The sequence below is a fragment of the Manacus vitellinus genome, unplaced genomic scaffold, assembly GCF_001715985.3.
Source record: "Manacus vitellinus isolate BGI_N305 unplaced genomic scaffold, ASM171598v3 scaffold_22_pilon, whole genome shotgun sequence".
NCBI lineage: Eukaryota > Metazoa > Chordata > Aves > Passeriformes > Pipridae > Manacus > Manacus vitellinus.
The window spans coordinates 3,040,683-3,054,871 of NW_021939632.1; the positions used below are offsets into that span (position 1 = coordinate 3,040,683).

Below are 14,189 nucleotides of genomic sequence, written 5' to 3' on the forward strand. Positions count from 1 at the left end.
GCTCATTTGCACATACATCTTCATTTTTGTAGTGTTTGGCTTAACTGAAATAGAGATCCATCCTCTAAAGCTCTCCCCTTCCTTCCCTGCAGCATGTACTAAATTCCCTTATTATTCACCGATCTCCATCCCTGTAGGATTAGAGATCAGGAGAAAGAAACACCCGTAACACTTTATATTAATTTTATAACTCTAAAGGATTCATTAGAAGATGCAACTACAATGATGAATGTAATGAATATACCTACAAATAAAGAATTCTACATTTCTAGTGACATCCAAGGTACAATAATTTATAATAATTGCCTTACCAATGTTTTTTTCACCATGGGAATAGCAGAAATAAAATTATTACTGCTAGATAATATTGGAAGAGTTTGTGGGTAAAATTTACGTTTCCTCTCCCAAAACTTCATCTTTTAATTAATCAAATGTTACCTAACAAAACCCCCACAGCCACGTCACAGCTTTTGCCTGCTGTAAGCTTAGAAAAAAGTAAAAGTCTGTTTGCATGAGAATGTTTAAGTGCTACCAAAGCACATCACTTAATTAGGGAACAGGATTTGGAGACAATTTCTTCATTTGCCAAATAGGTTTTTAATTCCTGTGGGTGGAGAGGGGGCTCCAGAGCGTGGCCTCACTGCCCTCAGAGGATGGGAACTCACTCACTGCTCACACAGAGCCTCCTGCTGGTGCCAGGGCTGGTTTCCCTGGTGGATGCACTTGCCAAGTGCCTCTTTAAAATGATGCTCTGTACAAAAAGCTATATGAAAAGATCTTAAAGTCCATGGAAATAACTTTTCACAATTTCTTCCTCTTTCTTCCTCAGGGATTTGCAGAGAGATGAAAGCCAGGCCAGGTTGCTCTGAAGAGCAGAAATCCCTGTGGGTAAGGGCCCAGGTGGGCTTCTGGCAAGCAGGGTGAGGTGCTGTGCACTGACATGGTGATTATGGGCAAGGGGTGCAGGTCTCCTGCAGCCACTGAGGCTCAGGGGCCACCACATGCACCTGCAGCACATGATGCTGCCAGGGATGTTTGCATGGGCAACATGGTGGGCTCCAAATCCAGGTGACTTCTCCCTCAGAAAAAAGGATCTGAAAGACTGCCCTCTCCAGCACGTTTTCCCCCTTTTTAAAGCCCCTGCCCATCCTTGGGAGCTCCCACACAAGATGAAGGGCAGCAGTGGTGTTTGTGGGGATGCAGGAGTCCTGGCTTCTGGGCATCACTGCCTCAAGGAATGCCCTGCACTGCTTTAACAGGTGGAAAAAACCCTGCTGGATATGTGGCTTTTGTGGATTTTTACTTCTCTCTGAAAAGCAATATGAGGCTCAGTCCTGACAGCCATAACCTGGCCATGGGGCCATAAGCAGGGGAAGGTGGGCCAGGGTCTCATGCTGACAAAGGCTCCTTGAAGAAATTCCAGCAAACACCACCTGCCACAGTGTGGGTGCCAGTCTGGCCTGTGAGCAAACAAACTCATGGGGATGGAACTACCCAACATGAAAACTTCTCACACCATCTTCAGTGTCAGTCCATACCATGCAAACACAAACCCTAAGGGATGAAACTTAGTTGTCAAGGCAGGTAGGAAACACAGCTTGTCTCTTTTTTCTTGGAACAAAATTTTAATTGAAATGAGATAGATTTTTTTTTTCCACTGGATGAAATACCTGTAGCTTCATCCAGCATAGGTGAAAACTTACAAAGCTCCCTCCACGGCCAGGAGAGTTTCTGTTTCCCATACAGTGAGAGCTGAAAATGGAAACCTTACACAAGGTGACAAAGGCAGAACATGAAACAGCTTCTGCTCAAGTGATGCGGGGTCCAACACTGACCAGGTAAAGACAGGCAGCTGGAGGGAGGGGTGTGAGATAAAGAAATGGGAGGATGTCTCAGGGTTATTCAATAAAAAGCCAGAAATAGACCTTCCTTCTCCCTCCTCCAGCCTGCATGGTTTCAGGACTCAAATCAAGAAAGGCACATGAGACACGTACTTGAATGCCTTTGAGGACCTGTAGGGATCTAAGTGACTTAGATCTATGTGAATTAAGTGTAACTCAACAGTCAGGCTTTGGAAAAGTGGCATGGGTGCTTCATCCAACAACTCAGCATTCTGCAGTATTGGGCCACTTTTTTCCTCATTTGTTAAGCTCATGTTATAAAGACAGAAAGGCATCTGCAGCAGTAACTGTAAAGTCCCCTTCCAAAGCGACTCCAGCTGCCCTAATTCTTAGCAAAAGCTTATCTTTCATTTGTGTACACATGCTTTATCTGGTGGGGAGTGAGAAGCCACCGGTCCCAAAATGCTCTGAAAGCACAGCTCGGCTGCCTGAGAGGGTTCTCACCTTGGCCAGGGTTTGCTTTTCCATTGCAGAGATGTCCTTGCCATTCCTACTCCACTTCCCCGGAGGAGGCTTATGCCCAATTCAGACACACCAATGCACAGAAGGGTCTTGCAGATGCCTGTATTTTTCTGATGCCATGTTTCAATCCAATTTCAGAGGTGCATATCAAAACCAGGAGTGAGAACATTTCTTTTTCCCCCAAAGCATAAGGCTAGGCTGCAAACCAAGCCCTCTGAAACAAGACCTGTGCTTCATCTAAACAGCAGAGGGCATGTTTACTCCAAGACAAGCAGCTCAGCATTTTGTAAACACTTCATGGCACCTCTTGGTCACCGAGTTAAAATAAAATATTGACACATTTGCACATGCTGATAGTAGAGTCAGCATCATATTCCTTGCTCCCTTACTAAAAAAAAAAAAAATAAAAAAATTAACGATTCCCAGAAATTAGTTACAGAGAAATTAAGCCAACTCCAATTTGTAGGAAAAGATCTATCACTCATGACTGACTAGGTCAACTTTTACTTTGAGACTTTTGGGATGACAAGCTCATGGTGTTACCAGCCTCCCCTTCCCCAAAAGAGAAACAAATTAACAAGAGGAAGTTCCTGATAAAATGAGCAAATAAGGATTCCATCACACATGGATAGATGCCAGCAAAGAAAAAATATAATTTAAAATGGCATCTGGTGAAATGTCCCATGGCATCAGCCTTTTGGCAGGGATGGGGGATGCCTTCTGGCACCCAAGCATGGATGGGCTCAGCTACCTTTGAGAGTGATGGAGAAGCCACAAGGAATGGTGATTGCTGTACAGTCAGAAGACCTCTCATCCTCATCAGATTCCTTAATGGCTGGCTGCTTCCATGGCTGAGGCTGTTTGATGTCTCTGTACTCCAGGCACCACTTCATAGCACTGTATCCCTTCCTGCACGTGAAGTGTTACATCTTGCTTTTCCAAAAGCTAAACCACCATGTCCGTGCTGCCAGCTCAGGCTATGTCACACCTGGTGAGCCACCTTCCTGATCTGTCTCAGCAATCCCTGGCTACTCAGGGCAGGGCAGCAGCACAGTGGTGTTGCCCATGGAGGCTGTCCCAGGGAAACACAGGGAGTTCTCAGGATTGTAATCATTCACGTTGTAATAACAGGCCAGGAAAGGCTTTCTTTCCAGTACTGTACAAGATTTTGCCAAGAGAGTACATTAGATCTGCTCTGGAGATGGACAACCTCAGGCAGGGGGTGAAGGTATGTGCCTAAAGCACTTGGGAATTCTTGGCCTGAGCTGAGTATTGACTTGGAGCCAATGCTGTATCCACCAAGCCGTTACTTACTCAACACAGTATTCATCCTTACAGGATGTTTCCTAGTGCTTATCTTGCTTTAAGTGTCTCTGAGTAGTTCTAAAACGCTAAAATGTCATTAACTGAAAAAAACAGATTAAGAAGCCCAACATATGTACCTTGGCAACAGCCCAGCTCACTAATCTAATGATGGCATGTCCAGTGACTCAGGGCAGGCCTGGGTTTCATCTTTCCTAACACAGAGGAACAAACACTACAGGCTCAGTGACAGACGTGTCCACCAGCAGTACTTGTATCACGCTGCAGTTGGAGTCCTGCTGTGCAAAACAAGATGTGTGGGGTCCATCCCAAAGTGGGGAGAAGCTCCTGCTGGATTCATTGAGATTTAGCTCAGTCAGACCTTCAGACTGCTGGAAGATCATTCACTTAGACAGGAGAGGTAGCCCAATGGGATCTGCACAGCTGACTTATGACCCCCTTAGCATTATCGAAACCCAATGAGACTTTACAACACAATTGTAGGACAATTAGTTGTGTCACTGTTCAGGACCCCAGACTCGGGTGTGGATGATATTTGCTGATTCACAAGGGCATACACCTTATTCCCAGAAGTGGAGTTGTCTGTCTCTGTGCAATTAACTACAGACATGTGGAAAGGGAGTCTCCAATCTTCCTTAAATATAGGTTACTCCTATAACTCACGTGGCTACACATGTTCCTTAAGTGCCTGCTCCGACACTCACATATTTAATAGATGAGTTTGTGCCTTCTGTTTTGTGAAACTACAGCATAAAGTAGAAAACTAGAGGTAAAAATCAAACTTCATTTCCACCCTCATGCACTTTCATTACATATTAATAAAGAGGGAAAAAAGCCAGTCATCAAGAGATACTATTTCTAGTTAAAGCTACAATGAATGGGAAGTTCTCTGAGGCCAGCATGTCCCTGTGTGGGCAAAACCCCAGTAACGGCAGTTTTAGCTCCTTTAAGCAGTGTCACCCAGAATTTCAGTTTCCTGCTCTCATGATGTATGTTTTCCACATTTCTTTCTGACTGTGTGTCCCCTTGAAACAAAGGCAATCTCCTGAACAGAATTTACTGTGGTATTTCATAAATAGCAAGCCAAGCAAGATCTGAAAAGCCACAGTACCTTGAGGGACTTCATGGATACTATGACCAGCTTACCAACTTCTTACACAGTGAGTAGGTTGGAGGCAAATTGCACTGACACTTCCGTGTAATTAATAGGTCTGCTTTGCATTTAGAGACTGTTCTCTCTGTTTCAGCACTGGGTGCATGTTCTCATGCATAGTGGGAGGAAGAGGGATGTCAGGGGTGACAGTCCTATAGGAGAAGCCAGGTGACTTGCCCTGTTATTACCTGGCTGTAATGACAGCTACAGACGACTCCACCTTAATGACACAGGAAGGGCCTCATGCACCTCTGAATGTTGATGGCTGGGACACAGCACTCCCAGTGTCTATGAAATCCATCACGAGCCTAGCCAAGTGTGAGGACAAGGTCTTCTCCCTCCTTGGGCAGCTGGTCATGTTTTCTCCAACTGCCCTGGGAGGTCACCAGTGGCTCTGCTGGGATGTACCATGCAGAGCAGGGAAAGGAAAACCAGGTGAGATGGTGATGTTCACTGCACACACAGGCAGGGGTGGAGGGGTAGCACAGCTGTTTAACAGTTATTTAAGCCTAGTACACAAAGCCCAGAACACTGATGAAGCCCTGAACCAGGCTCCGGTGGTGGAAGTAGTTTGTCTTGCCTCTGTTTTAATGAGAAAAGACTTTGGCTTCCAAGGCTGTAATAAAGGTAATTTCTTGTAACACATCTGAAAAGGAGAATAAAAACACTCAAAATGAAAGGAAAGGGAGAACAACTATGGCTCCCAGTAGGTGAATACCCCAGACCTTTACAGATCAGACTTTCTCATGGCCTCTTCTAGGTCTTCATGAGCATTTATGAGCCTGTCCTTGTTTTGCTCACTCCAGATGATTTTGTTTAGTTTATACTGGATACCAGCAATCCCCTGCCCCAGGATTTCTCAGTCAGACCAACGAGCTGACCACAATCACTCCAGGCTGCAAATCTACTAAACCCAGCACAAGGCAAGGGCCATGCTGCTCCTTGGAGGACAGTGTGACCTTAGCAAGTCACCCCCACAATTGTTCTCTTAATTTCTCTCCCTCTGCCATTTTAAACATTTGCTCAGCCCCAGAGAGTTTTTCTCAGAAGCCAATTTGAGCTTTCCAAGCCATGAGGAACAGTGTGGCTCCTGGGGACTTCAGCACAGTGACACTAGCACCTCCAGCCAGTGACCTGGGAGATGCAGGATGTGGTTTCTGAGTGTAAATCGAGTCATACACCAGGCACATAGTTACCCCTCCAATAACAGATTGATATCATAGCTAAGACTTCGCATTAATGTCTTTTGATTTAAATAGAAATGCTTTTTTCTCCTGAACTTCAGAACAGTAGACTGCACCATGGTAAAAACCCAAATCAAACAATTAAAAAGACCCATGTGGAGTATGCTGGAACTAACCAGAAATGCCAAAACTGTAGGACTCAGATACGCCCATGGGCAATTTTAAAACATCTGTTTTTCCTCCTATTGAGCAAAGTCAAAACACAGAAATCCTCTTCAAAAAGAACAGTGATTCTTACCCAGCTTTGTACAATACACCTGTGTCTCAGCCACCTGTTACCCCACAGGGTAATTTTCAGTGAGTGAAAGCTTGCACAGACTCCCATGCAGTAACTGGGCACTGCCTTTTAACAAACACATACACTTCTCGTTGTTACCTGTGACTGGCAAAACGCTCTTTGAAAATGTAAACACACCCCTGAGAATAATGCAGCTTTAGTTGTAAGGACAATTCAATCTCCAGGATGTCAGCTGGGTCAAAAGCTTTCCTTTAGTACACATCCCAACACAATTAAAATAAAAGCAACCTTTCAGGTTAACAGCTAAGGTGGTGCACCTGAAAACACTTCTCCCTCTTCTTTTTTTTTCCTTCCAGGAGAAGGATCAGCTTTCTTTTGCAGGATGTTTATAGTGCAGCCTAGCTAACAGCATCCGGGAGATCTGCTAGGACACAGATATCCCTGCTCTCCAGTGACCTGGCCTGTCATTGCCACAAAACTACTACATCTCTGAACCATGTCTTTGCTTGTTTCAGCATTGGTACAATGTATAGAAATGCTTGGCATGGCCACTGTACACAGAAAAAAAAATGGATCCTGCAAGATATGGACTGAGAAGAACCAGATATATAACTGTTCATGATTTTAACCTCCTTCAGGCTGTCTCAACAAGGCACTCCACTAGAACTGGTGGTTTCACACTGGAAAAAGAGTAGCATAATGTACCATGATTTGAGTTCACCTATTTGCATCAGCTTTGCCTGTGATACGAGTACATTCACACAGCTCTTTTACCATTGTCCTTCAGTACTCTGACAGAAATGCAATTTCCCACTCTTTTAGAAGAAAAAGGAAACATTGTATTTTCTGATTTTCTAGATAGTTTAAAGCGCTGGTTGTGGTACAACAACATTTGCTCCAGTGATTTATAACAGAGGCTTGACCAGCAGCTCAGCCAGGGCAAGGGTTGTTTTTAACATAAAAAGCTGCTATGTCTATCAGAGTTGACACACATGCATTATTGTTGGAATGGGGTACCAGGCGGGAAACAGTGACTGAAGGTGACTACACGAGCCTCTAGCTCAGCAGGAGCTTGTTCCTCAGCTTCCTCCACTGCTCCCACCACAAAGGCAGCCCAAACTCCAGCCCTTGGCAAACCCAGAATCGTCGCTTTGTGTGACTCACACTGAATTGGCACATGTCTGCAAGTGATACAGACCCACCAGCTCCCCTTTCAGCAAAGGCATTTCAAAACGGAAAATTTTCTTGGGAAAAAAATAATCACAAGGATGATTGTCTCTACCTCCATGCTAGTATTGGGGTCAAGGTCATCACACTCTGATTCCTCTGAGCTGTTTGTCTCCTTGTTTGGCAGCATGAAGAGGAAGAAAGAGAACAAGAGATTAGAAAAGAGATTGGTTAGTCAGGGCAAAGCAGCACAGTTGTGAGCAGCATGGAAATGGGTAACAGTAGAGAAAATACTCCTAAAAAAAACCAAACTAAAAACAAACTGACAACAGAACAAGGGAAGCAAGGGCAAAGACATGCGTTTGCCAAAGAAGCAGCAGTGATTCTGCAATTTGTTCACGTAGTAAAAACAAGGAGGAAGCAAGAGGAAGAAGAACTGTGCCACCATGCTGGAGCAACTGCTTCCCGTGGGCCCAGTCCTTCCTCGGCGCTGCAGGGCGGCTGTATGGTGGGTGTGAGGGCACCTGGGTTGCAGTGGCAGGTTCCTCCCTTTGCACATGCCAGGGCTATTTCACTAGGCTTGGAAGACTGAAAGCCTCTGCAAAGGAAAACACTTAATCATGGGTTCTTCTGGAGAGAGGTGGATCCAAAGGACATGCTCAAGTGCTTTCCTGAATCAGGGCTGGGTTTTGGTTGTGTCAAAATCACAAGTGTTTGCTTGCCTCTGTTTCCCTCTGGGGGGAAAGCCCCAGATGAGTCCTGAGCAGGCCTCATGGTCGGTATATAGGGATGGATCCTCTGAGTTGGAGCACAGTAGTCAGGCACCCAGAGCAGAAGATGGAGCTTAACCCCACAGTTCTCAACCTTTTCCATACTGGGAGATCTCAGAGAGAGAGAGAGAGAGAGAGAGACGCAGACACACATACACACACACACACACACGAACAGACACACACGAGACCCTCTCCTGGCAAGACAGAGTCAGCATCTCTGCCCTGTCTGTTTAACATGGAAAGAAAAAGGTCATTGAGACCATCTCCTTGGACCAAAAACCTTAAGCATCTCAAGGTTGGGAACCCCTTATCTTGAGATGTGGTGAAATATTGGCCTAAAGAAAACTCATCAACTTCAGCAAGGCCATTGGTTCATCCAGTGGCTTTCTCACTGCTGCAGCTGCTCTGATGGAGCTGCAGATTGGGCTAGATTAGAGGTCAGTAAATCACTAATGTCCCAATTTTAAGCTATTTAACCACGTATATAGTTGGGTTTTTTTAATGAAGATTACTTACTTGCATGTGGGATGCCAGGAAAAAGAAAACAAAAAACAAAGGCTGCATTTTATCTTGCATGCAAAAATCCTGCTAAAATGGATACTACAAAAAAAGGGAAAAAAAAAAAAAGAGGTAACTAAAGTTGAAAAAAAAATCAACAAAAAAAGCAAAACCCAAACTCAAAATTGCCGCCCCCTCCCTCTCTCAGGAGAGGGAACTATAGGGGGTGGAAAGGATGGGAAGCAGGAGAGCAGCACAGAGTTTTCAGATGGCCTTACTCACTTTAACAGAGACTTTGTTTCCCAGAATATCCTTGGATTTACGTGGCCCATTGGCTTCATTTTTGCCACTGCTCTCCTTTTCCGCCCGCTTTCTCATGCGCAGGGTATGCCATGAACATGACTTCCTGTTGTACCAAAAAACGCAGCAATCAAATGGCAAATCATAGAAGGAAGGAAGGATTTGGAAAGGGGAACCAGCATCCACATTTGCAATTACTGCAATTCCCTAGAAGGTGAAAGCCCCCAGCAATATGCCTGTCTTAATTTCAGCAATGAGAGTTGAAGTTAAAAAACCAAAGAGTTCTGCAAAGCAGATGTTGTGCCACAGTTGCTGTTCATATGCATGGAGCAGGAAAAAAATGTCCATGATGGAAGCATAGGCAACTAGAACTTGGTCATCTGGTTTCAGGGACTTTGTCTTGCATTGCCACAAATAGAAATTTATTCAATTTTGCTACAGTTAAAAGACCAATCTGGTCCTCAGTCTTGTTGGTTAAAAGCAGTGAAATATAAATACTTAAGAATAATCTTAATAGATTACTCAGTACAGCACACAAAAAAATTTAAGAAATTCAAGGTGTTGCTTGCTACATGTTGCTCAGAACACAAATAGCTCAATAAATAGGAGCTGCATCATTAACTTTCCAAGTCATTTCCTAGAATGACGTGTTCTCTGTCTCTCAAGACCAAGAATTTCCCATCTGATTTTGCCAATCGAGTTAGAGAAGACATCAGGAAGCCCATGGGTTTTGGCTAGCATCACAGCAGGCACCATTTCCAGTACATTTTTCACTCCTTATTACTGTTCCTATGACCTTATTCTTGGAAAAGAACAATAAAAGACCATGTCACCCTTTGTAAGAGCAATGCTGTGTTGACAACAGAAATTGCATATCAAAGCAGACATAAAAAATTAAGAAAAAAACAAACCAGTTCTGGATATGGATTTCATTTGGTTTAAATAGTGGACAGGTTGGGGGGGAATTTGGGAAGGGGTATGTTGTCTAAAATGTAAAGCTCTCAAAACAGCAGGGTGATGAGCTGGGAACCAGGTTCAAAGCATCTGCCCACCTTCGAGTCATGCAAATTTGATTTGCATGTTTAAGCCCAAAGTTTGGCACATGTCACGTCTACAGTACCTTGACACATTTTACAAAGCAAGTTGCATGTAATCCAAGGATCACCTGCGATGCCAATAAAACGCAGTATGTTAGCAAGGTAGGACTCAAAGGATGCCCCACACAGCCGACGCTCCCCCAAGGACACTAAGTCTGATTCCTAAGCGTTTTCTGGTTATACTTCAGCACCTGATGGGAGCTGTACAATAGCTCAATTAAACAAAAAGCAAATGCTGCCGCTGACGCAAAACTGAACTGGGTCATGTCGACTTTTTTTGCCACCAGGATCAGTGTCTCCAGTGCACATGGTTGGCACGGGCAGTCACGCCTGAGCACAAGGAGTACCAGAGCACCTTGCAAGTCTCAGCCAGACAGTAAGTGCTGACTGGTATTTGGGCGTTTCTGGAGAAGGTCCAAATGAGATGTGCAGAGCAGGGGAAGTTATCCAACACTTCTGGACAGTTACGTTTTCCTTTAAGATACAGTAAGAGTCAAGGATGTGGCTGATGGACTCCCTGACCTGTCGGTGAATAATACATGGTGACAGCACTACTGGATTACCATGTATTTTGTGTACAGGATTTGTTAAGAAACAATTTTATTACCTAAACTAATTAGTCAGTATGATCTGGCAGACTAGATAGGGTTGAAGATAACACCAGTTCCAGGTTGTTTTTTTACCCAAAGGACTTCTATAATTCAAGTCTGATTTTGTTTTCAGAATTGTTTTTAGCTGTTTGAGTCTGAAAAAATTATTTAAGACTTTAAATCTCACTGCAGTAAGAAAGAGAGAAGTGCAATGTATGTGTCTTCCAATTTTGTTACACATTTCTGGCCACAATTCATCAGACTACAGAATTTGGTGCAGAATTTTACTGTACAGCTGCCATGAAATCAGTCTTCACCAGGAGTCTGGTACAGTGGATGAATCTAAGGGCATGTGGTTGCATACTGTGGTTAGAGAGGAACCCAGGAATGGCCGTGGCGGATGTGCAAGAGACGTGCTAAGCAATTCCTTTGGCTTAACATGCAATTCCAGGTAGCATTCATTACTGACTGACAGGTAAAGTCACAATTTCTCTTAACTGAAATGGCAGCAGAGATCAAGTTATTATTTTTAGCGAATCTGTCACAAAATCTTTCCTCGTGTTCAATTCTGCGCCTTGAGGTACTTGCGTAAGGTAACACAATTTGTAGCATACATCATGCATTACCATCTAGTCATTTTAGATGTTAAAAGAAATCAACAGGTATTACTGAAAAGAGGGTTGTACCTTCTGTATTTAATACCAAAAAACCACTTTCTTGCATTAGTCATTTCAGACTGACAAAGTTCTAAAAATCAGAAAAGAAAAATATATATCCACACATTTGTTAAATAAGCAACAAAATATTATAAACAAAATTAAAAAAACCAAAACAAAACCAAAAAAAAGGGTCAAACTAGTTCTTTTACCTCATTAAAACATGCTCATGGTGAAAATTTATTTTACATATTTAAAATAGTACATTTAAAATTAGTTACATTACAGGTACAATGATGAACATTGCGACTATCCATTATATTGCACAACCTGACTTCATCAATATGAGTTTGTTTCTTTCCTTTTTTTTTTAAATAGTGCAAAATACTTTATACAGGAATGTACTTGGATGGGGGACTTGCAAACCAAAAAGTATATTACAAAAGTTACTGCAAACAGAAAAAAAATAAAACAAATCAAAACAAAATTAAAAAAAAGATACAAGCTGTACAAGGAAATTGCCATAGACAACAAAATCTCTCCTCCTTGAGAAGTGAACCTCAGTCCAACACGGGGCCTGGATTTTTTTGTGGGGTTTTTTTTTTGCTAGATGCTGTTATAACCAATATATAGATTAGTAACTTAATACAACATAAATATAAGTCCAGTCCAAGCAGGTCCATGTCGGTGTAAAATGGTGTAACGTAAAGCATATCTTTAACCGTCTATGGTTTTATTTCTCTCCAAAGTATAAACAAACCCCCACAAAATGAAAATAAGCAAAACCCGAGCTATCCACCATGGCTGCCCGACGCTGCAGATTGACCAGCTTGTTCCAATGGCACTGTAGATTAAAATCAGCAGGAATGCCCTACCATTTGGGTTTATTTTTATTTATTATTTTTTTTTCCTCAAAAAATCCACACAGTGCTCCCAGCGAAGTCAACATGGCACTTACTTGATGCTTCCGTCGCTATTATCTGTGGTGGATTTAGTGAGGGGAGCCAAGATATTGCCAGGGATCCATCCTTCAGCGGCCGGAGAGTGGTCGTTTGCAGGCTGGTACACCAGGAACATGTTCTGCTGGTTGATAGCAAGAATCTGAACCACCTGTCCCTGATTCACACAGATCTCATCCTCCTTCAGTGCATAGTAATCTTTAATCACCACCATGGAAGAGGTCCCATTGCACCCTCCCAAATCAGGCTGTGAAAATGGACACAACAGAAACCGGTGAGCGGGCGGCACTAAGGAACCTGTTTTTCTCAGCAGCAATCCCGATACTTTATTTCCAACTCAACCGTACCAGGGAAAAAGATACAAAACACTTGAAGTTCACATTGGCAGAAAAGGATTTTAAGACTCTAAAAGGTAGCAATGATGTGATAAAGACCAATCTCCTATTTCACATCAGATTTCACAGCTGCTAGCGACGGTGCCCCTGTGCGTTCTTGTTTGTTGGGTGTTACAGATGAACTGTCTGTGATGAGCCAAAGTGGGGGAAAGACCAATGAAGGCTCAATGTTAGAAGCTGAATGAATACTCACACTTATGTATAGGTCATATTGAAAGTGGCTTTGGCCAACCTCAGTCAGCAGCAGGGTTGAAACATTGCTGGTGGCTACTGACTCTTTGGTGGTTTGTGTGCAATGCACGTGCACCCAAATTATGACTTTCAGCTTGCACCTTGAGAGATGTTACGTGGCAAAAGGTCTAAACTCTTCGAATACCAGCAGAGTAGACCTCTTCAGGAATGGGTGGTTAATGGATGTTAAGAGAAGCCTGAACATTGCTGCTGCCAGTACTGCAAATGGATATCTAGTTCACCAGATCTGCAAGCACAGTGCCCTGAAAAACACTGGGCTTGGTGCTCCAGGGTCAGGCTCTTGTATCCATTTCCCAGCTGACATGCCATCCATCTAGATGGCAGTCTCTGTTTAATCCCAAATCCCATTTTCCACCATTGCTTCAGTATGTTGATTCCTGTCGACCTGGTTAGCTGATAGAGCTAACCTCAGAGATCGTCTATGGCACAAGAAATGGGCTATGAGATCATGTTTTATCAGATGAGCTCAGTACCTTGCTTTGTTCATACTTGTCTCCAGGCTGTGAGTGTTCATACCCTGTGCTGCCATTGGAGGTAGATATCTTCAGGGGTGGGAGAGATGGGTTACGGCTTGTAGCCTTCAAAGGCTTCTCAGACCCCACTGGGATAGAGGAATGGGGTCTGCTGTTGGGCTGAGGGGCCCTCCCGGCCTGGGGCCTCAGCACCGCTGAGCTGATCTCTTTGCGTTGGTACTCTATGGGCGACTGCAGCGCTGCAAGGGAGGACAAGGATTAGCCACACGCCTTCCACGGCCTTGCAAAGGGCTGCAGGGGGTGTGTGGAGTGATCCAAACAGAACAGACACGTAAGCTGCAAACTGAACAGCAACAGGAGATGCCACCCATGAAAGCACACGGTGCATTCATGGCCAGACAGGACACAAGCATGTTACACCGTGCTGTGCATGAACTGAACACAGCTACTGCAAAGAACAGCTTCTCTAACCAACACAGTGGGCTAAAATATACGTCTGCATTCATGTTCTTTGAAATCATACAAATTAACCACATCCCCTAGTCAAAATAAATGAAAACCTGATTAAGAGATGCATAATACATTTACAGTGAATTTTGGTAACCTCAGAAAATACAGGCCAAGATCCCTAAGTCTCATTTGCATATTCCCAAAAGTGCGACGACTAAATACTCTTTATACATGATGCACTGGCACTTGGCTTTCAAT

The 14,189-nt window shown here is 43.7% G+C and overlaps 1 protein-coding gene across 11 annotated transcripts in view; it reads right to left on the reverse strand.

Annotated features, from left to right (window-relative positions):
• Positions 1–14,189, reverse strand: part of KALRN (kalirin RhoGEF kinase) — a 330,405-nt gene that overhangs the window by 19,042 nt on the left and 297,174 nt on the right. For 2 of the 11 annotated variants that reach the window (XM_029959838.1, XM_029959839.1), the window contains exons 46-49: positions 13,482–13,720; positions 12,361–12,608; positions 9,042–9,165; positions 7,604–7,663 (exon numbers count right to left, since the gene is read on the reverse strand). In XM_029959838.1, the coding sequence (XP_029815698.1) occupies positions 7,604–7,663; positions 9,042–9,165; positions 12,361–12,608; positions 13,482–13,720 (671 nt within the window). Of the gene's footprint in view, positions 1–7,603; positions 7,664–8,215; positions 8,862–9,041; positions 9,166–9,221; positions 10,225–11,409; positions 12,609–13,481; positions 13,721–14,189 lie in introns of those variants that run through there. The other 9 variants (XR_003915799.1, XR_003915798.1, XM_029959840.1 and 6 more) reach the window with 9 other exon arrangements.